At 39.7% G+C, this 24,891-nt stretch overlaps 1 protein-coding gene across 3 annotated transcripts; it reads right to left on the bottom strand.

Annotated features, from left to right (window-relative positions):
- Positions 1-328: 328 nt before the first annotated feature.
- On the bottom strand, positions 329-24,635 carry LOC132820685 (cysteinyl leukotriene receptor 2-like). Of its 3 annotated transcripts, XM_060832926.1 has the most exons (3): positions 16,389-16,449; positions 15,507-15,615; positions 329-1,557 (listed from the first exon to the last, which is right to left on the bottom strand). In XM_060832926.1, exons 2-3 carry the CDS (start codon positions 15,510-15,512, stop codon positions 547-549), a joined length of 1,017 nt encoding a protein of 338 aa, XP_060688909.1. In that variant the 5' UTR covers positions 15,513-15,615; positions 16,389-16,449; the 3' UTR covers positions 329-546. The 3 variants fall into 3 exon arrangements, with proteins under 3 accessions (XP_060688909.1, XP_060688908.1, XP_060688910.1); XM_060832925.1 differs by lacking the exons at positions 15,507-15,615; positions 16,389-16,449 and adding an exon at positions 24,482-24,635; XM_060832927.1 differs by lacking the exon at positions 15,507-15,615.
- Between the last annotated feature and the right edge of the window lie 256 nt (positions 24,636-24,891).

Raw genomic sequence — 24,891 nt, 5'->3', positions numbered from 1 at the left:
AATGAGACATTAGGGCAGATGAGCAAAAACTTGGTCAAAAAGGACATTTTAAATATGTTTTAAAGGTGATAGAGAGGCAGTAAGGTGGAGATGTTAAGGAGGGAATTGCTGAGGTTGGTACCTAAGCAGCTGAAGTGATTAAAATTGATGATGTGTAGTAGGCAAGGAATCTCAAAAGGTTGTGGAATGAGAGGGTTCAACAGCAGGTTTAAAGGAAAACATAAAGACCTGTTCATTCTAATAGCAATTCAAGGAAACATGACATTGCAATTGGACAACATAGAAGATAAACACTATTATCCAAAGACAAAAATGAATTAATCCGTCCTTAAATCTGGTGTTATATAGAGCAGAAGAATGTTGCATGAGGAGTATTATTTTCTCCAAATAAAAACTGCCATGCCTGTTAGTCAAATTATTTTGTGGTCGAAAATAATTACAATATATCCCATTAACTTTGACCTTTTACATCATACGCAAGAGAAATCCTGCTCTCCAATTACTCCTGTAATAATAATGAGACATGAAGGTGAATTGTGTGGGGGTTCAGGTTTTACGCATCAAGGCAAGAGAGCCTCTGAATGTGGTCTTAATTGTACTTCTCACCTTGCCTCGGAAGTTTCCTGCTGCAAAGTAATATAAAAGGGGGTCCAAACAGGGATTGGTTGCCACTGTACACAGGGTAACCACCAATGCTTTGTGAGTACAGCCAACCGAGGGTGAATTCTGCCTTGTGACAAGATAGACGGTTCGTAGAATGTGATAAGGCAGAAAACAGGTCAGAAATATAATCATTACGATAATAATCATTGCAATAGCTGTTTTGCGGGAGCGCTTTTGCTGGTGGCACTGTACTTCTGAAGTTAGCAAAGTCTTAACAACAAATATGTAGCAGACAGAGATAGTTAAGAAGGGAATAATGCAACCTACCACCAGGGAAAAGAAATTCATAGTAGTTTCATTAGACATAGTGCTATTTTCATTACTAATCCCATTGTTGGGTTCAAAGCACTTTGTTGTGTTCGAATCGTTTTGTTCATTCTTTTTAATCACAAAAGGAATGGTTGAGACTCCCACAAACACCCATATTGCGACACAAATGATTTGCACAGATCTAACAGATCTATACTTTAAAGCTTTCATTGGATGCACTACAGCGAAGTAGCGCAACACGCTCATCAGGGTCAGAAAGTAGATGCTGCAGTACATGTTGAGGTACAGAGCATAAGTCAGGAACATGCAGAAGGAAAATGAAAAGTCCCATTTGTTGTTATTCCAATAATAGTGGACCCGCCAGGGCAACGTGCAGACAAATAGCAGATCCGATATTGCTAGGTTCACCATGACGATGCTGAATGTAGTGTTCCTCTTATATAATTTCAGTAATATATATAAACAGAAGACATTTTCAATGAATCCAAAGATAAATACAATGATATACGTTTGTATGTAAATATTAGCTTTGAAGTTAGTAATATTGCCGCATGAATCATTGTTCAGGTTATTGTTGTCGTTCACCATTCTTTGCTTTGAGAAAATCGGTACGATCAGACGTTTCTGTAGAAAGAAACCATTAATTATAATAATGGCAAATAGATGAAAGGTTAAGCATTTTTACAAATTGTTTTCATTTGATGCTAACATTAATTATATTCATAGTTACTTGAGTGTCGCCAAGGATATCATTCAGAGTCATAGAGTCATAGAGATGTACAGGAGAAAGTGAGGTCTAGAGATGCTGGAGATCAGAGCTGAAAATGTGTTGCTGAAAAAGTGCAGCAGGTCAGGCAGCATCCAGGGAACAGGAGATTCAACGTTTCCGGCATAAGCCCTTCTTCAGGAAACGTCGAATCTCCTGTTCCCTGGATGCTGCCTGACCTGCTGCGCTTTTTCAACAACACGTTTTCAGCTCATAGAGATGTACATCACGGAAACAATCCAACTGGTTCATGCCGACCAGATATCCCAACCCAATCTAGTCCCATTTGCCAGCACTTGGTCCATATCCCTCTAAACTTTAGGTTCATATTCATATACCCATCCAGAAGCCTTTTAAATGCTGCAATTGTGCCAGCCTTCACCATTTCCTCTGGCATCTAATCACACACACACACACACACACACACCATCCTCTGTGTGAAAAAGTTACCCCTTAGGTCCCTTTTATATCTTTTTCCTCTCACCCTAAATCTATGCCTTCTATTTCTGGACTCAACCACCGCAGGGAAGAGACTTTGTCTATTTATCCTATCCATGCCCCTCATGATTTTATAAACCTCAATAACGTCACCCCTCAGCCTCTGAAGACCCAGGGAAAACAGCCCCAGCCTATTCACCCTCTCTCTATAGTCAAACCCTCCAATCCTGACAACAATTTCTTCTTTGCAATGCTGTCTATGGCAAAGTTTGAAAGAAAATGTTTATTTTATTTTGACATTTATGTGTAATAAACCTATATTGACTTATTAATAATTTATTTGCTTTACAACGTAAGTCATTTCCATTAACACTCAGGGTAAGAACTTAGGGGATGTATCTTGCCTAAGGAACTGGCCATGTTTTGGCAGGTTTAATGGTGGAGTTCTTGCTGCGATGCTGAACATGTTTTCTCATGCAGTTATTCCAAATTGCCTCATTACCTATGCATCATACCTATGCATTGCAGGTGGCACAGTGGCTGTGTGTTAGCACTGCTGCCTCACAGTGCCAGTGACCTGGGTTCGATTCCTGCCTCGGGTGACTATCTGTGTGGAGTTTGTATATTCTCCCCGTGACTGTGTGGGTTTCATCCCACAATCACAAAGATGTGCAATCACAATTGGCCATGCTAAATTGTCTATTGTGTTAGGTGCATTAGTCAGGGGTAAATATAGGGTAGGGAAATAGGTAATTTACTCATCCGAGGGTCGGTGTGGACTTGTTGGGCCATAGGGCCTGTTTCCATACTCCAGGGAACCTAATCTAATCATACTCCAATGTGACCCTATTCATTATATTCTACTACTTGCCATCGATGGAAGTTTTTGCCACTGCTGAGACATCCTGAGATCCCTGGCACCAGCACGATATTTCAAAAAGCAGTCTGGAGTTGCCCTTCTCAGTTCATTTTATTTGACTTGGATGTGGCAGACAAGAAATTTGGCACCATGCTTTTGGGGTTCTAAAAGTCGTGGTGGTGTTAGAGAGATGTCCCCTCCCCTCAGAATTGGCAAAGGATACCATGACAGCAGACCTAGCCAGGCTGCTCTGAGGATGCTACCTGAGTCAGCGCAGTGCAGAGGAATGCACAGCAATACCATAAGGTCAGTGACCTTCTCCGCTCCTCCAGGGCAAACGTTACAATCTGTCTACGACCTCACTCCATCTCTCTATTTATGTGAGTTCAAAGGCCTGAAGAAGAGTCATACTGGACCCAAAACACTAACAGTGTCTGTCTCCACAGATACCACCAGACATGCTGTGTTTCTTCAGCTGTTTATTTTTACTTCAAATCTCCAGCATCCACAGTATTTTGCTCATATTATTTCATAAGCAATTGCTTATTTTTCATTTGTCAGAGCTGTTTAAGGCAGGGCTCCTAAGCATTATTCTTTAAGATTGGAATGAGGTTCAAGAATACAGGTTTCAGTCAATATTATTGAGGGACACCTACAGAATTTATTCCATCATATTCATCACTTCTGCCTTGTAGATGGTGGGCTGGTTTTGAGGACTCAGCAAGTGAGTTACAACGCCACAGAAATCCCAGCCTTTGGTCTGCTTTTCTAGCTGCAGTATTTAATGCCTGGTCCAATTATATTTCCAGGGGGTTGTAGTGAATTTTCAGAGCCCATACTTCTGATCAATGCAAGTGATTCACAGTCCACCATTTTTTTTTCACTACTGAAGAAGTTTCAATTGTCCCTTGTTGGTACCTCATTATTGTTGGTGTTCATCATTATCGTTTCTTTGTCTCTCTCCCTTTATTATGTTTTTCTTTGTATTCCTCTTTATTAATCTTTCTCTGGTCTTTTCATGCTGTTTTGTTATCTTCTGTAACTTCCTATCTGTAAGTTTTTACTTTTCTCTGTCTGTCATACATCTCACAGTCTTGTCAGTCCACTCTTGTTTCCAATTATTTTACCTTATAATCCAAGTCAGTATTCAGAAGCCTGGGCACAGATCAAGCCAAGAGACATAGATTGGTCTCTTGTAAGCACATAATTAATATAAAACAATACAAAACTGACATTTTCCAATATATCATTATCAGGAACAGTTCGTAGTATTGATTAACATATTTAAAAACTCCCAATTATATGACAACAAAACAGGGATAGTCATTTCTCACACTTTATGGTGTATGATGCAGGCAAAACACTTGATTACATCATTTTTTTTCCATAGCTGTATTTCCCTGGATTGGTTGCTAGGCTTTCACCTGAAGTTATAACTTGGGAGGCATCATTCCATATCAATCATGGGTGACCAGGAGACTCTTTTTTTGCTACCAACCATAGGCTGATTGAAAAGGTTTTAAAGTCAGTTATAAACCTGTTTTGCCATGTCATGTCGCACCTTTCTGTGGCCATTGGGTGCTGGAGTGGGACTTGAGTGTACAGCTTCGAGGCAAGGACACACTACTCACTACACCACAAAACCTTGCTTTTTCTCGCTACTTTATCATATATCAGATTATAATTTTTACAATTTACTTTTGAGATATTACATCAAAGACCTCAACATTAAATGCCTCATGGATAGTACAAATATAATCACAAATTTTGGAACTTATAAAACTTTGCCATTATACAATAATTTGTCTGTGACCACAATATGATAGGGAAGTAAAGATGAGGATATGAAATGTGAAATTCGCAGTGACCAAAACTAATTTTCAATTCATTCAAGTTCTTTTTCTGCATACCAAAAAATGACAACAGCTGGACATGTAAATTAAGCTCATTCAAAGCTATGATTACAATAAATTATGTTTATAAAAATATAATCCCTTGCTGCTGAGAACGAAATGGTGCATTTGAATGAAAATGTGGGCTACGTTACCGACTTAAAACAAAATTGATGGCAATCACAGCGGATCAGACGGCATCTATGGGTAGAGAGCAAACTAATGATTCGAGTCTAGATGATAGTCCCACTAGGATGGGAGGAGGGGTGAGAGGATATGATAGCATGTAACAAGCTAAAAGATAAGGGAAGAAATGAGAGTTGGTTAACAATTTGAAGGTGTTGAACTCAATATTAAGTCCAGAAGGCTGTAAAGTACCTAGTCTGAAGATGAGATGTTGTTCCTCTAGTTTGCACTGTGATTCACTGGAACACTGCAGCATGCCAAGGACAGACATGTGGGCATGTGAGCAAGACTCTGTGTTAAAATGACCAGCTATGGAAAGATTGGGGTCATGCTTGCACACAGAACTAGAGGCATTCCGCAAAGTGGTCATCCAGTTTGTGTTTGGTTTCTCCAATGTAAGAGTAGGCCACATTGGGTGCTGCGAATGCAATACACAGATTGGAGGAGGTACAGGTGAAATGATGCTTCATCTGGAAAGACTGTTTAGGTCCTCAGATGATGAGAAGAGAGGTGGTGAATGAGCAAGTATCACACCTTCTGCCGTTAGATGGGAAGGTGCCGTGGGGAGGGGAATGGTGTTGGTGGTTGCAGAATGGATTAGGGTGTCCCAGAGGGAACGATCCCTGCGAAATGCAAACAGGGGGTGTGACTTAACATTATCTGACAGACATTAAAACATGTCTGATGAAGGAGCGTTGCTCCGAAAGCTAGTGTGCTTCCAATTAAACCTGTTGGACTATAACCTGGTGTTGTATGATTTTTAACTTTGTCATGAAATAGATTACTTGATTTTTGTTTCACATTTATCAGCTCCATTTAATGAATGGCTGATAAAAGCTATTACATTAACTAAACAATCTTTGCAGGTATATGTGCTGCAAACAGAGATATGGTTAATTGCTTTTGCACAAATAGATACTTGAGGAATTTGACACAATTGGAGTGGACAAAGCCATTAGTGCTTTTTCTTTACTTTTCACCATTACCTTCTCAAGGGCAATTAGGGATGCCAGCAAAATCCAAATCTCAATAAACATTTTTTAAAAAGTCTTTAACATTGCTAAACTGAGAAAAGAGGTTGAAGGGTTTCATCAAATTTATTTAAGTTCTGTGTTCAAGCATTTATTTAAACAAAAACTTCCTTTCCTGCATCAAATCTTATATTGCCTGAGAATTTTCACAGCATAAGTATTTATAGACTGTTGATTAGTCTTCAATTTGAAAAAAAAAAGTTCAACTTTCTGCTTATGCTCAAAAGAAATTGAAATAATGTATTGGGATGATTTCCAGCAAATAAACCTTATTTGAATGGCCATTATTATACAAACGCCAGTTGCTTCCTCACATAAAATGGGACAATTATAACAATGGAAAATTACTTGTTTGGAAACTGGCAGTGATAGGTACAAAATAACCTTTAAAATTATCAGATTATTATTAAAGCTAATAATTGTTTAATTGTTATTTATCATGTTACAATGTTTACATGTATTCTAAGTTTGCATTTTTAAACATAACTTTACAGTGAAGCTGTTTGGTTAGAAAAAGCACAACACAGATTTGAAAACATAAGTGCAGGAAAGCACTGAGAGGTGGTGCTAGTGCCAAACAGAGTTTGGGCATTAAATGCCCTCTGGAATCACGAAATCTACAGCACAGGAGTCCGTTTAGCCTGTTGTGTCCATGCTAATCGTTGTAACAACATCTCAATTAGCCCCACTTTCTCCAACTTTTGCAGTAGCCTGCAAGTTTTTCCTCCTCAGATAATTATCCAATTACTTTCTGAAATACATGAGTGAATCTACCACGACTATACTCTGAATCAGTGTCTGTCATATCCTAAATAATTACTGCATAAAAACACTTTTCCTTATCACATACATGTTTCATTTGTCAATTAAATTAAATCATTGCCCTCTGGTTCTCAACCCCTCAGGCAATGAAAATTTTCGCAATTTACTCTTTCAGATATTTGATGATTTTGATCCTTTATATGTAATCTCCTATCAGTCTTCTCTTTCCAAGGAAAGTAGGCCCATTTTCATCAAATTATTCACAAAACTGAAGTCTATCATCTTCAGAGATGTTAAAATCTTTTCTGCTACCTCTCCAATGCCATTGCATTCTTAATGGACTGCGATACTTAAAATCAAAGAGAACACTTCTGTTGAGGCTAACTGTTTCATAAAGATTTCTCATTATTTATTTGCTTTCTTTAACTGTATGCTTTTGTTGATAAAGTCTAGGATCCTGTGTGTTTTAGAACTGCTTGTTTAATATGACTTGCCATTGTCAATGATTTTTGCACATTTACATGAAATCATAGAATTATTACAATACAGGAGACTATTTTACCCATCATGTCGTTACCATTCCTCTGAATGAACAATTCATGTAGAGCCACTCTCCCACCTTTTCTAACCCAATAACCTTATATATTTTTCACTTTCATGTATCAATCTAATTCCCTTTTGAATGTTTCAGTTGAATCTACCACTACCATAGACTCAGATACAGCATTCCAGATCTTAACTATTCATTGTGTCGCAAAGAATTTTCTCACATTGTTTTGACTGCTTTATCTAATTACTTCACATTCTTGATCCTTTCAACCGTGGGGACAGTTTCTCCTTAACTACACTGTCCAGATCCCTCATGAGCTTCAGCACCACAGTCAGATGGCCTCTTAGTCTTTTTCTCTACAAGGAAAACAATCTTAACTTCTCCAAACAATCTACATAATGAAATTCCTCAAACTTATAACTGTTTTGGTGAAACTTATCTGCACTGTCCCCAATGCCTTCATATCCTTCCTAAAATGTGAAGCATTTGTGAAATGGTTGCAATACTCAAGTGTTTTACAAGTTCAGCGCATCTTCCTTGCTCTTGTTGTACTCTATACTCCAGTAATGAATCTTGGATATTGTATTCTTTATCAACTGATCTGTCAACAGTCCTACCATCTTCAATGACTAAAGCACTTATGTCCATACCCACGTCCCTCTGCACCTGCATCCCATTTAGTGTCTGCTCTTTATTTTGGATTGTCTCTTCATGTTCTTCCTACTTAACTGAATTAATTCACACTTCTCTGTCTTGAAATTCAGCAGAACGTGAGCATACAAAATAGGGACAGAAGTAGACCATTTTGTCACTCAGGCCTGCTCTACCATTCAATAAGGTCATGGCTGGAATGGTGGCAAGATGGCAGATGTTTCCTCTTGTAGGTCAGTTCAGATCAGAGCTATGGTCACTGTTCTGAAATTAGGGGTTGCCACCTAAGGGCAGAGATGACAAGAATTTTTTTCTTCTTGTGAGTTGTTAAATTTTTAAATTCTCTGTCTCAGTGAATGCGAGGTTATTGAATATTTTCAAGGCACATGCAGAGAGACTTGTGTTAGGTAGGAGTATCAAGGATCATTGGAGGTAGAATGTGGCAACACATGATCTTTGTTTTACATCTGTGTCACATTGATGCCTGTTTATTTCCCCTCATTGTCAAATCACTATTTTTCCAATCTTCTTTGAAATCCACACCTGAGCTACACATGATCCCATGGACTTAGCTTTAGCTGCCCATCTGTGATTAAACATCACTTTCAACAATGTTTCGAATTGAATACTATTAAAAGAATGGAATGCATTCAGAGGGCACCTGCACTATCTGCCTATTTTTGTTTGCCTGCCTGATTCTCTCTCTCCTACATACTTTTAAGCTGTTGATCACATCTGTATATGTACTATCCACTACAACTTCATGGATGCACTACTGTATTGCCATGCGCAGCTCACATTCCCAAACACCCAATATCACATTGCTATAATTGGTAAGATTTCCTGCAGAAATGGTTACTCTTGTTCTGGTATTCTCACAGGATGTGCATTGTTGTGGTTGGAACAGTCCTGCTATTACTTTATTTATTAGTTACTGTTGCTACTGCTAATAACATTACCAATACTAATAAACCTTACTGTTATAAATAAATATTACTAATTTTGATAAGTCCTACTAATAACTGATAGGTCTTATTAGTATGTTGTAATAAATCTTATATAAAAAGTAAAAATAAAAGATAATATCAGCGACTTACTTGTAACATCATAATATCATTTAATCATTTTACAGTTCTAATCAGCCAGTTGGTTAGACTGGATAGCTTCCTTTAGAATTATAGAAATATTGTCTTTCCTCATTCTTCCTACAGAAATATATCAGGTCACAGATGTCTGCTTAAATTTCATTGTCTATTTGTCTGTCCCTCCCACCTAATATTTTGAAATCTGCCACTAATTTCCTCAATGGTCATAATACTTTCTAATTTAGCTTTGAAATTGTTCCCTCTATGTTCACATTTAGCTCATTGTTTAGGAGCAAGACAAGCAATGATCATAATACAGTCTTTGAAGACAACTACTGATACATTTCTCTAGACAGAAAAACAAGTTTTCCACTATTCATTGCTGTCACTCAGCCAACTTCACACTGCCACTGTATCTTTTATGTCATGTGTTTCAACTTTACTGAAACATCTGTTCCATGACCCTTTATCAGTAGCTTTTTGCAGTCCACAAGTACTTACATCAGCCAGACTACCATCAGCATCCTTTCTATTTGCTTTTTGAAAAATTCAATCAAATTCCTGAAATGTGACTACCCCTTAACACATCTCTACTGTTTTTTCTAATCATTCCACATTTGTCCAAGCAGTTTGCAATTTTTTTCCGGATTATCATTTCTAAACATTTCCATCACTGAGCTTAAACCAACTGGCCTGTAGTTACTGAATTTAGCTTCACAACATATTTTGAACAAGTATGTAACATTTACACTTCTCCAGTCCACTGACAACACACCTGTATCAAAGAAGGATTGGAAAATTATTACAAATGCTTCAACAATTTCCACCTTTTGTTCCTTCAACATCCTTAAACACAATTGAATCAGTGCTGGTGATTTCACATTTTAAATCCCCATTATCAAGGTGGTGGGAATCTGGAACTCACTGCCTGTGAGAGTGGGTGTAATTACTGAGGAAGGAATGTCATTATTGCTGAACACCAAAATAAAGCCACAACATGTCGTATACATCGGGAAATCTAAGCCCAGAGATTTGCAGATCCATCCTATTTTTTAAAAAAAATTTATTTACCCATTTTTGAATATACCTGATCAGAGGTGTTATTGTACAACAGGTGGCACTTGAACAAAGGCCCTTCGCTCTGGAGCAGGGACTGTACCCCTGTGCCATGAATGGATCCCCTGGAAGCATTTTTCCTGATTAATCCTGTTCAGAAATGTTGTTACATGCCTCTGGAGCAGATGGAACCTGAACCTTGTTCTCCTTGTCCTGGGGTAGGGGTGCTACCTCTGTACCATGAAAAGGCCCCTCCCAAAGTTTTAAAGGGCTAAGGTGATGAGTTCCAGTGGGGCAGTCCAAGGGAACTCATACTCAGTGACCTACATAAAGAGCTTAATTAGTGATTGCCCAGGCATCTTGTAGGGATTATCATAGTGGTAGAGGAAAAAAACCCCTGATAACATTAAGAAGTATTGGATGTACACTTGCAATGCCAAGGCATACAATGCTACAGGCAAGTGCTAAAAAATTGAATTAGAGTAGTTATGTGGTTGCTTTTTACCATTGCAAATCTGATGGGCTGAGGGATCTTTTTCTATGCTGTAGATCTCAATGATTTAGATTAGATTAGATTACTTTCAGTGTGGAAACAGGCCCTTCGGCCCAACAAGTCCACACCGACCCGCCGAAGCGCAACCCACCTAGACCCATTCCCCCACATTTACCCTTCACCTAACACTACAGGCAATTTAGCATGGCCAATTCACCTAACCTGCACATTTTTGGACTGTGGGAGGAAACCGGAGCACCCGGAGGAAACCCACGCAGACACGGGGAGAACATGCAAACTCCACACAGTCAGTCCCCTGAGGCGGGAATTGAACCCGGGTCTCTGACGCTGTGATTCTTTGACGTTTCAATTTTTAATCCTCTGGTATATCAATCATCTCCTCTTTCACTACTACTTTAGCAACATCTTCTTCCTTTGTAAAGGCAGATGCAAAGCATTGATCTAGTGTTGCAGCAATGACCTCAACGTCCAAGAATCAATTCCCCTATCAGTTCCTTAATGGTAATAATACACCTTTATTATCCTTCTTATATTTATAAGCCTGTAGAAAATTCTTGCATTCTCTTTTAAATTGGCTGTCAATCTATTTTCATACAATGTTTTGTCTGCTAATCCTTGATTCCAATTTACCTATGTCAGATCTGTCCTTGAGCGAAAGTGAGGACACAGATGCTGGAGAGTCAGAGTCGAAAAGTGTAGCGTTGGAAAAACATAGCAGGTCTGTTCCTTGCCATACTGAAATTAGGTGCCCTCCAATTAATTGTTTTTATTCTAGATTTTTCCTTGTCCTTTTCCACAGCCAACCTAAACCTTATGATATTACACTCACTATCCCCTAAATGCTCCTCTAATGACATGATCCATTTGTCTTATTTCATTCACCAGAAAGCAATTCAGCAATATGTCCTTTCTCTTCGTCCAGAAACATACTACAGAAAATTCTACTTTACATATCTAGAAATTGCTCCCTCTCTCTGCTCTATATGGATTATATGCCAATTAATATTAGGGTAACTAATGTTTTCAATTACAACAAAATTTTTTAAAGTCTCTGTAATTGTTTGCAACTTTATTCCTCTTGGTGGCCTCCCCAATATTGTAATAGTATCTCAGTTGGTTCTTAATTCAAATCAAATAGATTCTATCCTTGCTATCTCTCTGTCCAATACTGTTATATTATCCTTCGCTGTTATATGATCCTTAAGCAAAACTGCCACATTTCCTCCTCTCTTTCGTTCCCTGACTTTCTTGAACACCTTAGAAAGAGGTCAGTACCTAATCCTACCTTTTTCTGAACCAGGTCCCCATTATCACGACAACTTTGTGTCTATCAACAGCATTACTTGTTACTTCCTGTACAATTCACATACCTGTCAAATAAACCCAAACCTTATTGCATACCCTCTTACTCTGGCTCCAGCTCATCATTTCCTTGCTCACTCAAGAAGGTGGCAGATTAACCAGTCGCCACCCTGAATCTTTACTCTGAATTCCTGGCCTTGATTGAGCCTAATTTTTGGTATTGCCACAATAACATAATTCTATGGTGTGGAGGTGCTGGTGTTGGACTGGAGTGGACAAAGTTAAAAATCACACACCATCAGGTTTTTGTCCAAAAGGTTTATTTGAAAGTACAAGCTTTTGGAGCATTACTCCTTCATCAGGTAGCTAGTGAGACACATAGTAAAAGATAGTAAAATTGTCATACAGCTGATACAATATATTAGACAAATAGAGTCATAGAGATGTACAGCATGGAAACAGACCCTTCAGTCCAACCCATCCATGCTGACCAGATATCCCAATCCAATCTACTCCCACCTGCAAGCACCCAGCCAATGTCCCTCCAAACCCTTCCTATTCATATACTCATCCAAATGCCTTTTAAATGTTGCAATTGTACCAGCCTCCATCACTTCCTCTGGCAACTCATTCCACACATGTACCACCCTCTGCATGAAAAAGTTGCCCTGTAGGTCGTTTTTATATCTTTCCCCTCTCACCCTAAACCTATGCCCTCTAGTTCTGTACTCCCCAACCCCAGGGAAAAGACTTTGTCTATTTATCCTATCCATGCCCCTCATAATTTTGTAAACCTCTATAAGGTAACCCCTCAGCCTCCGACGCTCCAGGGAAAACAGTCCCAGCCTGTTCAGCCTTTCCCAATAGCTCAAATCCACCAATCCTGGTAACATGCTTGTGAATCTTTTCTGAACTCTTTTAAGTTTCACAATATCTTCCCGATAGGAAGGAGACCAAAATTGCACGCAATATTCCAACAGTAGCCTAACCAATGTCTTGTACAGCTGCAACATGACCTCCCAACTTCTGTACTCAGTAATCTGACCAATAAACGAAAGCATATCAAACGCCTTCTTCGCTATCCTATTTACCACTTTCAAGGAGCTATGAACGTGCACGCCAAGGTCTCTTTGTTCAGCAACACTCCCCAGGACCTTACCATTAAGTGTATAAGTCCTGCTAAATTTGCTTTCCCAAAATGCAGCACCTCGCATTTACCTGAATTAAACTCCATCTACCAGTTCCCAGCCCATTGGCCCATCTGATCAAGATCCTGTTGTAATCTGAGGTAACCTTCTTTGCTGTCCACTATACCTCCAATTTTGGTGTCATCTGCAAACTTACTGACTACACCTCTTATGCTCACATCCAAATCATTTATATAAATCATGAAAAGTATTGGACCCAGCAGCGATCCTTGTAGCACTCCACTGGTCACAGGCCTCCAGTCTGAAAAACAACTCTCCACCACCACCAAAGGTCTTCTACCTTTGAGCCAGTTCTGTATCCAAATGGCTAGTTCTTTCTGTATTCCATGAGATCTAACCTTGCCAACCAGTCTCCCATGGGGAACCTTGTCGAACGCCTTACTGAAGTCCATATAGATCACATGCCCTCATCAATCCTCTTTGTTACTTCCTCAAAAAGCTCAATCAAGTTTGTGAGACATGATTTCCCACGCACAAAGCCATGTTGACTATCCCTAATCAGCCCTTGCCTTTCCAAATACATGTACATCCTGAGCCTCAGGATTCCCTCCAACAAGTTGCCCACTACCGATGCCAGGCTCACTGGTTTATCGTTCCCTGGCTTGTCCTTACCACCCTTCTTAAACAGTGGCACCACGTTAGCCAACCTCCAGTCTTCCAGCACCTCATCTGTGACTATCAATGATACAAATATCTCAGCAAGAGGCCCAGCAATCACTTCTCTAGCTTCCCATAGATATCTAGGGTACACCTGATCAGATCCTGGGGATTTATCCACCTTTATGCGTTTCAAGACATCTAGCACTTCCTCCTCTGTAATATGGACATTTTTCAAGATGTCACCATCGATTTCCCTACATTTTATATCTTCCATATCCTTTTCCACAGTAAATACTGATGTAGAATATCTGTTTAGTATCTCCCCCATTTTTCTGAGGCTCTACACAAAGACCGCCTTGCTGATCTTTGAGGGGCCCTATTCTCTCCCTAGTTACCCTTTTGTCCTTAATGTATTTGGACTCTCCTTAATTCTACATTCCAAAGCTATTTCATGTCCCCTTTTTGCCCTCCTGATATCCTTCTTAAATATACTCCTACTGCCTTTTTCAATCTCTCCTGTCTATACCTACCATATGCTTCCTTATTTTACTTAACCAAACCCTCAATTTCTTTAGTCATTCAGCATTCCCTATAATTACCAGCTTTTCCTTTCACTCTAGCAGGAATATACTTTCTCTGGATTTTTGTTACCTCATTTCTGAAGGCGTCCCATTTCCCAACCGTCCCTTTACCTGCGAACATCTGCCCCCAATCAGCTTTTGAAAATTCTTCTAGGAGAAAGTGAGGACTGCAGATGCTGGAGATCAGAGCTGAAAATGAGTTGCTGGAAAAGCGCAGCAGGTCAGGCAGCATCCAAGGAGCAGGAGAATCGACGTTTCGTGCATGAGCCTGAAGAAGGGCGTGTGTTTGTGTGTGTGTGTGTTTATGTGTGCTTGTGTGTGTGTGAGAGAGTGTATAATGTGGTGAGGTCACCTGTTGTGTGAGATGAGCCCAAGGTCCTGGTTGAGGCCGTCCTCATTCCATCACACTTGCGCATTTGCTCTCTTCAACAAACACACATTTGCCCACACACATACACACACACATACTCTCACTCTCTTTCTCACAACATGCACTCTCACTCTCACACTCTCTCACACACACACACACACACACACACACACACACACACATCTATGGGGCAAATTTGTATTTGTAGGTACAATCTATTTTGTTCAAAAAGTACAGTATCTATGGGCAGTCAGTCAATGTGACATTCTATAAATACCTACTTTGCAAATAAAACCAGTCTGACTCTGGAATGGGGCATAGGCAGACTTTAACCTCACACCTTTAATGCATTGTTTGAACTGAGTTACCACCTTTTTAAAAAATATACTGATAAAACCTTAAATTATTCGGGATTTACATATTAATCAATTAAAACCTGTATCTAGATTCTAAGTGATTAAAGACTTAACAGCCATCTAGGTTTATCTCATACATTGCATCAGTTGTATCACACTTTTGCTTATAAATGTTGTGTCCTATGTATCCTGTTCCACTAGCTACCTGATGAAGGAGCAATGCTCCGAAAGCTTGTATTGTCAAATAAACCTGTTGAACTATAAACTGGTGTCATGTGATTTTGGACATAATTCTATATGGCAATATATATAAGCAACTGGAGTTCACCATCCTATTTGTTTTTATTTAAAAATTTGCTGATTTACCTCCATACAGTTTAAATCCACTCAAGTCTAATTTGCATGACATTCCTTCTGATCCTTCCAATTTCTGAATTACATTTGAGTAAACATTGAAACTTGGAAGAAAGGTTTTCTGTAATACATTAACAGGGGAAAAAAAGCTATTAGAAAACAGTAAAACAAAGAGTTCTGAATCTGTATGGTGTGCTACCAGCATATAAAGAGGAAACATTAAATAGAATTTAAGGATGTTTTTAATCCTAATTTTAAAGAATAAAATTATCTGACACTGTAAAGATCAGAAAATACACATCTTGTTTCTTATAAAATAAACATGTTTTCCTTAATTTCAGACTCATGCTTGAAGTGGGGAACCTGCAGCATACTGCCGAGGTAGACAGGATTTGCCTTAACAGCCAAGAGCAATCTGGTCAGGTTCTCAAGCTTACTAAATTAAATTCATTAAATTAAATGGTGCAAGAACCCCGAGGATGTTGTCTCAGAACACTTCACAAGTTTACTGTGTACTGCATTCAGACTTTACAAATGACAAAGTGTGTTGATGATCCCAAGTGGACTTTACACGGAAACTCTGTGGCATGAGGAGATAAACTAACATTGTTTATTTGTACTGGTGGGGCTGACATTAATTAACTGCATTCTAGAATTAACTCACTTCCATTGCTGAAGTTAGAAAACAACAATGTTACAAACTAAGTTCCAAGCGCAATACCACCTTGAGTTCCATTAACTTGCACATTTGCAGCTCTATTCAGCAAAAGAGTTAAGCTAAAGATATCTACAATGTACACATAAAACCAACATCCTTTCAACAAGTTTGGTTCATATAAATAACTTTAATGTAACCTAGCAATGGTTCTAATAACACATTTGAAATGTCCCTACCTTTGACCTAGAAGTCCAGGATCAAGTTTCACCTACTCCAGAGGTCTGTTAGAAAATATCTAAAACAAATTAGTCTTGTATTAATTGACCCAGAAAAATCAAAAATAAACAAGCTTCAAGACTTTAATACTTGACAATTCTCTTCAATTAAGTAAAGAGAAAGAGCTACAATATTACCTGACCAAATTTCCTTCAGTGTGCAATGTGATGGTGAATCTCACTGAAATGGCACTGCTCAGCTAAGATGAACTAACTTAAACTCTCAGTGGAAATGACTTCATCAATTGCTTCTGACTCATTCAATAGCTGGAAGCTGAATAAATTAATTGAATAAATTAACTGAATAAACACAACAGACTATCTTCAATAAGACAGCATTCTTTTTATTAAATTTCAGGAGCTCTTTGCTGTAGATTACTCTTGGAGAAAGTGAGGACTGCAAATGCTGGAGATCAGAGTTGAGAGTGTGATGCTGGAAAAGCACAGCAGGTCAGGCAGCATATGAGGAAACATTCCTGATGAAGGACTCTTGCCCAAAATGTCGATTCTCCTGCTCTTCGGATGCTGTGACCTGCTGTGCCTTTCCAGCACCACAATCTCGACTGTAGAATTCTCTTTTTGTTTTGTAAAGGTGCTAACAATGAAATTCAGTACCTACATCAGCCACCCTCAGTGTAGAAGAGGAAGATAAAAACACAAAAGGGAATACAAATTTGAGGTGTCATTGAGCCTAGAACTAGGTTTGTAACACTGGTGTTTGCTAACTTCAGCAATGGAGGTGAAGTTAATACAAGGATGTAGTACCTAATTCAGGTGAAACTACTTAATTCAGCCACCTTTGAACTGGACAACTAGGACATTACTGACATAGAGGGAAGGTTCGTGGCCCTTAGATTTTACAAGAAACTTTTACTAAATACCACAAATTTGGTGTTAAGTTCACAGATGCATTCGAGTTTATATTCAGATATATGAAGAACTACATTTAGATCTTCAGTGGCCTTGGTGAAGAAACACTATCGACTTTGTACTGGGTTAGGCAAGGAAATATTTTAGGACTACGGCAGTTCAAATTGACAGCTGAATGGGGTGCTTCATTGGGAACTGATCCTCTCCGTCTTTTTCTTTTTTGTTTCTTCTCTTTATTTTCTCTACTGTGTTTTTTCTTCCTCTTCCTTCTCAGCTTTTGGCCCCCTGCCTGCCTCAGTGTGGGCTTGAACTCTCGGCCTCGGACACTTAGCCTTGGACTCTCGGCCTCGAACACTTAACCTCAGACTCTCAGCTTCAAACAACTGGCTATGGACTCCCACCTTGAACTCCCAGGCAAAGTGTCTTCTCAGCCTGGTATGTCAACTTGGCAGCTCCTCTGCCTGTCATAGATTCCTCTCAGCCTGGTGTTGCAACTTCTTGATCCAACATGGTGTCCTCTCAGCCCGGCATGGCGGTGTCTCAGCAGCCTAGTGTGGCACTCTTTTGGCCCAGTATGGTGGTCTATCTGCCCCGGCGTGGTGGTCTTTCAGCAGCCAATGGCAGTCTTTTGATCTGGCATGCCTCAGCATGGTCTTGCCATCCCAAGGTGATTCCAGAGCAGTCTCCCAGTCTTGTGAACCTTGAGGTGAACCTGGAGGCTAGGTGCCAGTGTGGACTAGTTTGGAAGGACCATCATTCTGAACTTATTATTTCTCTATTTCTTGTTTTTTTTCTTAAGAACTTGGACTGAAGAATCTGTTCCTAGGCACCTTTGTACATCATAAGTGGTGACCTGAAAACTTTTCACTGTAATCATCTGAGTACTTGTGACAATAAACCTAATTAAATTCATTCAATTCATTTATAATGGACAATAAGAATGTAAGAAAAAGGAGAAGGGGCAGATCATAGAGTCCATCAATTCTGTTCTGCTAGTCAATATTATCATATCTTATCTGCTTTCCTATCTGATCCATACATTCCTTGATTCCCTGTGAGAAAAATAATCTTGACAGAAATATTTCAACCATGGAGTAGGTGTAGTTACACTTGAAACATCGACTTCTCCACCTCCTGATGCTGCCTGACTTGCTGCGTTCTCCCAGTCTCCTGCCTGCCTATCATGTCTGCAGTATGGCAGGCAAATGCAATACCCAACCTTGCCTAGTCTTTAATGCACATTGCCTCTTGGAAGAGGCAGGGGCATCTTAAAACAGTATGCTGCACCAGGAAACATCTAATACTCATTCAAAAATTTAAAGGACGACCAGTTAGGTTAATCAGTGCCCTGAAAACAGAGAATGCAGATGAAACATGAAGTGCCTTTCTTAGGCGAAGCTGCAAAATCCAAGCAGGATCTTTATGACGAATTGCCTCAAATTTCAAATTAGTCTCTGGAGCAGGAGTGTGAATTCTTTCTGACATGATACAGTGACTGAAACCTGATTTTCACCTTTAAGACTGCATGGTCCTGGAGCATTCAACTGAGGGTTTAGGTGAAGGGGCAGTTGTCATGAATGTAATGAAAAAAACGTTACAGAATCTCTTCTGAAATTCAAGATCAGTACTCCACATTATGGAGCTGGACAGCATGCTTACATTTGGAACCTGTCCAAGAGCTAAACAGCCAGGACAAATGGGAGAAACTCAGATTAAAATTTACAAACTAATAAAAGTCTGTGGAGCTGCAAATGACTACCCAGATTACATCAAGACCAGATGCCAAACCATTATGTTTGTTCACTCCAAAAAAGGTTCCTCATTTGCTTTTGTAAAATTTAGACCAGAAATTGAAACTACACTGGGCAGTAATATCATTACTAATACAGCCCATTCATTGGTACTTAAACATGATTTCTGTGTAGTAACTCCATAGTTCACTTCACGTCATAGTGGACCTTAGCAGTTGAACAAGGCTGAGAAATTGAAGGTCCATTTTTGGATGAAAGCCTAACAAAACTAACAAGGAGTTGGATTTTTAACAGCCTGGATGCAAACAACAGATTCTGGCAGTTACCATTGGTAGACCAATCCAAATTATTGTTGACATTTATCACATCCTTTGATGCTATTACTTCCATCAGCTCGGATTTGGAACTGCCATACTGCCTGTGAGTTTTCAACATACCATCATTTGGAAGGGCATGAAGCCACATGGACATGCCTCTTTCTAACATTTTAGAGCATGATATTGGATCACAGCAGAGTTGCAATACTTGCATCCTGCAGGTCTTACAACAATGTGCTCATAATTATGTGTTCTGTAAACCCAGTACCAACTTTTTCGGCAATGCTAATGCATCAGGCATCTAGACTGACCTCTCGGAAATCAAAGTCTTCAAGGATTTCCCACAGTCCTTTCATATTACAGAGTTTCAGTGTTTCTTATGCTTGATTAATCAGTTGGTAAGTTTGTGCTAAATATACATACAAAATGCAATCAATACAGACCTGTAAACTCGAGGAATAAAGGACCAATAGCAAAAACAAGTTGACTGGCAAGAAACAGGCAGCAATGATTAATGGGCATTTTTTGGGAATGGTGTGCTGTACTGGAGTGTGAGTGTTGGGACCTGGATCTACAGGGCACAATTTCAAAATTTGCAGTTAATGTGAAACAGAAGTATTGTGAACGTTGAAGAAGATTATTTGTAAGTTCAAAAGGATGTAGGCAGCTTAATGGAATGGATAAACAGGGGAAAGTGAAGTTCCATCCAGAAATAAACAAGTGTTTCATTTTAGTAGGAAGGAAATGGAGAGACACTATAAAATCAATAGCATATAAGTGGTGTATTGTAGCTTTACCAGGTTGACACCTCATTTTTAGATATGCCTGATTCTGTTCCAGATGTGTCTTGAACTAAGATTGAAACTCCAACTTGATGGTGATGGTACAGTGGGGAATATGTCAAGCCATGAGGTTACAGATTGTGGTTCAATTCAATTTTGCTGCTTCTGACAACCTCATAGATACCAAATCTTGCAATGCCAGATCATTTTGAGATCTATCTCAGTTAGCACAACTACATTTCCAATGCAAGGTAGTATCCTCAATGTGAAGGTGGGACTTTCAGCTTGACCATTAATGGTGCTGTTCAGTCATTCATGGTGATGGAATTTGAAGTCACCAACCGGAGTAAATTCTGTGCAATTGCCATTTCCAGTGCTTCCAGTCCACTGTTCAAAGTGAAGGGGTCCTGATTCATCAGCTGAAGGAGGCAGTGGGTGGTATTCAGCAGGAGAATTCCTTGCCCTTTACACTGCAGCATCTTGCAATTTACTTCCTTTTAAATAAAATTTGGATTTGTATTTGCCTACCAAAGTGGAAGACTTCACACCTCCCACATTATACTACACCTGTTTAATTTTGTCCACTCACTTAGCTATGTATGTACCTTTGCAGACTCTTTGTGCTCCCCAAAAAACTTATCTTTCATATTTGTTTTTGTAGTATCTACAAATTTGTCTATGATACAGTCACCCCTTTTATCCAAGTCATTTATCCAAGACCAAGGAAGTCCCCAGTCTATGAGCGAGTTCTGTTCTTACGGCTGCTTGTAAGTCAAATTTATATGTAATTCGGAACAGTTACATATGGTTCAACATCTAATGTCAATTAGTCAAATGTTTGACTTAGTATATGATATATTTTTTACCTAAAACATTAAAAAAAAATTCTTAAACTGTTTAGATAGAAAAGAAAAGATAATGTTGAAAGGTTAACACTGATCTTCACTCCATGCTGGAATTAAAATTAACAATTAAGATGACTTTATTAATTGGATGATGGGTGTGGTGTTGGAGAGGATGGGCCTGGTGCTGAAGTCAATTTCTTAAAGTAAACATCAAGCGTGGCTTGAACAGAGCTTTTCTTTTTCTCATTATAAATGGCCTTGTAGCAGCTGAGGCTGTCGGTAACTATCCAGTAAACTCTGGTGGACCTCTCTGCATTAGGATCTTGCTCCTCTAACTCTGCCATCCCTGCTTCAATGAGACGAAAAGCTTTCAGCTAATTCCTTCATCAAAAACCTCTTAGGTTCTGGTGTTTCTAGGTTTGGGCTTTCTTCCTCAACTTCTATCATCTGCTGCTGCAGCTCCATAAGGTCCTCATTGGTCAGTTCTTTGGCATGGAATTCAAACATCTTCATTGATTTTAACTGCAGTTGCTTGTTACCAACATCAACCACAGCTTTCCTGGCTTCGGCAAAGTCCTCACTCTAAACTCTGTAGAACCATTTGCAAATTAGGGGCACAACTTGTTCCAGACACTTTTCATGTTGGTATTCTTCACTTTCTCCCATGAACCTGCAATATTTTTGATGCCCTTGTAGATGTTGTAATTCCTCCAGAATTCCTTTAAGGTCATTTCATCATTTTGGATAGCCCTGACTGCCAGGGTGGTAAAAAGATGACCTTTACATGGGAGTGAAGGTCATCTAAAGTGCCAGGATCTCCAGGGGCTTGTCAAGCACAAGGAGAATTTTGAAAGGAGCCTGTTTGGCCAAGCAGTAATATTCAGCAGCAGGAACAATAAAGTTCAGGAACTAGTCTTTGAAGTGAGCTTTTGTTATGCAAGCCTTCATGCTTGCCTTCCAAATAACGAGAAGAGATGCCTTGATGGTTGGCTTAGTGCACTCGGATTTAGGGAGAGGTACACAAGCATAGGATTAAGCTTGTAATCCCCGCATGCGTTACCATCAAGCAATAATGTTAACCTATCCTTGGATACTTAATGCTCTGGAGCAGTTTTCTCCTCTTTTGAAATGTATGTCCTTTCAGGCATTCTTTTTCAAAGTAAGCCGGTCTCGTCTACATTAAATATTTGCACAGGCACATAACAAGGAGGAAGTGAGGACTGCAGATGCTGGAGATCAGAGTCGGGAGTGCAGTGCTGGAAAAGCACAGCAGGGGCCAGGCAGCATCAGGAGAATTGACGTTTTGGGCATAAGCCCTTCGTCAGGATTCCTCCTGGTGCTACGAGCTGATAAGGGTAGGAATAGGAGGATAGAACATGAATGCATGGCTGAGGAGTTGGTGTGTGGGAGATAAATTCACATTTTTGGATCATTGGAATCTCTTTTGGGGTAGAAGTGACCTGTACAAGAAGGACGGATTGCACCTAAATTGGAAGGGGACTAATATACTAGCAGGGAGATGTGCTAGAGCTGCTCGGGAGGATTTAAACTACTAGGGTGGGGGGATTGGGAGGGGGCTTTGGTGGTTGATGGGGTGGGTGGGGGGTGGGTGGAGGGTACCCAGGGAGATAGTGAGAAAAGAGATCAATCTGAGACTAGTACAGTTGAGAACAAAGGCAAGTCAAACAGGTCAGGCAGGGACAAAGCAGAGAACAAGGTACGACTGATAAATTAAACTGCATTTATTTCAATGCAAGGGGCCTAACAGGGAAGGCAGATGAACTCAGGGCATGGTTAGGAACATGGGACTAGGATAGCATAGCAACTACAGAAATGTGGCTCAGGGATTGACAGGACTGGCAGCTTAATGTTCCAGGATACAAATGCTACAGGAAAGAGAGAAAGGGAGGCAAGAGAGGAGGGGGAGTGGTGTTTCTAATAAAGGCTAGCATTATTTGGGTGGAACGGAAAAATGAGAAAGGGATGATCACCTTAATGGGATCGTATATTAGACCCCCTAATAGTCAGAGGAAATTGAGAAACAAATTTGTAAGGAGATCTCAGTTATTTGGCAATTAGAATTAAGGAGATATAAAAGAGTTTTTACAAATACATTAAGGACAAAAGGGTAACTAGGGAGAGAATAGGGCCCCTCAAAGATCAGCAAGGCAGCCTTTGTGTGGAGCCGCAGAAAATAGGGGAGAGACTAAATGAGTATTTTGCATCAGTATTTACTGTGGAAAAGGATATGGAAGATATAGAATGTAGAGAAATGGATGGTGACACCTTGAAAAATATCCATATTACAGAGGTGGAAGTGCTGGATGTCTTGATATGGGTAAAGGTGGTAAATCCCCAGGACCTGATCAGATGTACCCTAGAACTCTGTGGGAAGCTTGAGAAGTGATTGCTGGGCTTCTTGTTGAGATATTTGTATCATCGATAGTCACAGGTGAGGTGCCAGAAGACTGGAGGTTGGCTAACGTGGTGCCACTGTTTAAGAATGGTGGTAAGGACAAGCCAGGGAACTATAGACCAGTGAGCCTGACCTCGGTGGTGGGCAAGTTGTTGGAGGGAATCCTGAGGAACAAGATGTCCATGTATTTGGAAAGGCAAGGACTGATTAGGGATAGTCAACATGGTTTTGTGCTTGGGAAATCAAGTCACACACACTTGATTAAGTTTTTTGAGGAAGTAACAAAGAAGATTGATGAAGGCAGAACCGTAGATGTGATCTTTATGGACTTCAGTAAGGCGTTCAACAAAGTTCCCCATGGGACACTGGTTAGCAAGGTTAGATCTTATGGAATACAGGGAGAACTAGCCATTTGGATACAGAACTAGCTCAAATATAGAAGACAAAGGGTGGTGGTGGAGGGTTATTTTTCAGACTGGAGGACTGTGACCAGTGGAGTGCCACAATGATCAGTGCTGGGTCCACTACACCGTGGAAGTCGTGGAAGCTACTACAACAATTTAACAACATTTAAAAGGCATCTGGATGGGTATACAAATAGGAAAGGTCGGAGAGATATGGATATAGGGTTGGAGCTGGCAGGTGGGACTAGATTGGGTTGGGATATCTGGTTGGCATGGACGAGTTGGACCGAAGGGTTTGTTTCTATGCTGTTCATCTCTATGACTCCAACTGGGTTCTGGCACTGTACCACTCATGATAATTATCAAATATCTTTCTGGGATTAATTAACTCTGTGGGTTAGTTCAGTTTATTTGAAACATCAAACTACTCGGCAAATTATGAAGCCAATATTGCAGCAACCAAAAGATTTCTGTGTGTTCAGCCTGCAATTTTGTAGCAAACTAACTGACAGGCAGGGTCATAATGTCGTAGACACAGCACATGTGGAGTCCTGAAACATGAAATGTCTTATGAGCAGGATATACATATAACAGCTCAGAACACTGCTCAGAACTGCAGTGCTTCTGCTGGCAGAAGTTTCACATCAAGTAGTTATGGAAAACTGTAACCTTGCAGAAGAAAATCTCCATCTTGGCAGCCTGTGGCTGTGAAGTTCATTCCCACCCTCAGGTGTTTGGCTGAAGATATAGTCAATGCCTTGCAGTTGAAGATCTGCGTCCACTCAAGAGGGGCCTCTTGGTTCGAGATCGGTCAAAAGAATTGACAAATGTAGTCTATTTAAAAAGAAGGGTCATTAAATTATTGAATTAAGGTACCTTGACGCAATTCTATTCAGCAACACAGAGATTGAAGCTTCTGTGTTCCGTGGTGCAGTTGTGCAATCACAGTTGAAAATTACACATTATTTATATTTTTTTTAAGAAATAATACAGCCTTAAATACAAGAAAGACCAATCACATAATAAGGTGACGTGATTTACAGCAAGTTAATCCAATGATATTTCCTGAGAAAGGGATC

The sequence above is a fragment of the Hemiscyllium ocellatum genome, chromosome 12 (assembly GCF_020745735.1).
Source record: "Hemiscyllium ocellatum isolate sHemOce1 chromosome 12, sHemOce1.pat.X.cur, whole genome shotgun sequence".
Classification (NCBI taxonomy): Eukaryota; Metazoa; Chordata; class Chondrichthyes; order Orectolobiformes; family Hemiscylliidae; genus Hemiscyllium; species Hemiscyllium ocellatum.
Note: the sequence above shows the minus strand (reverse complement) of the source record. Positions and strands in the feature narration are given on the sequence as shown.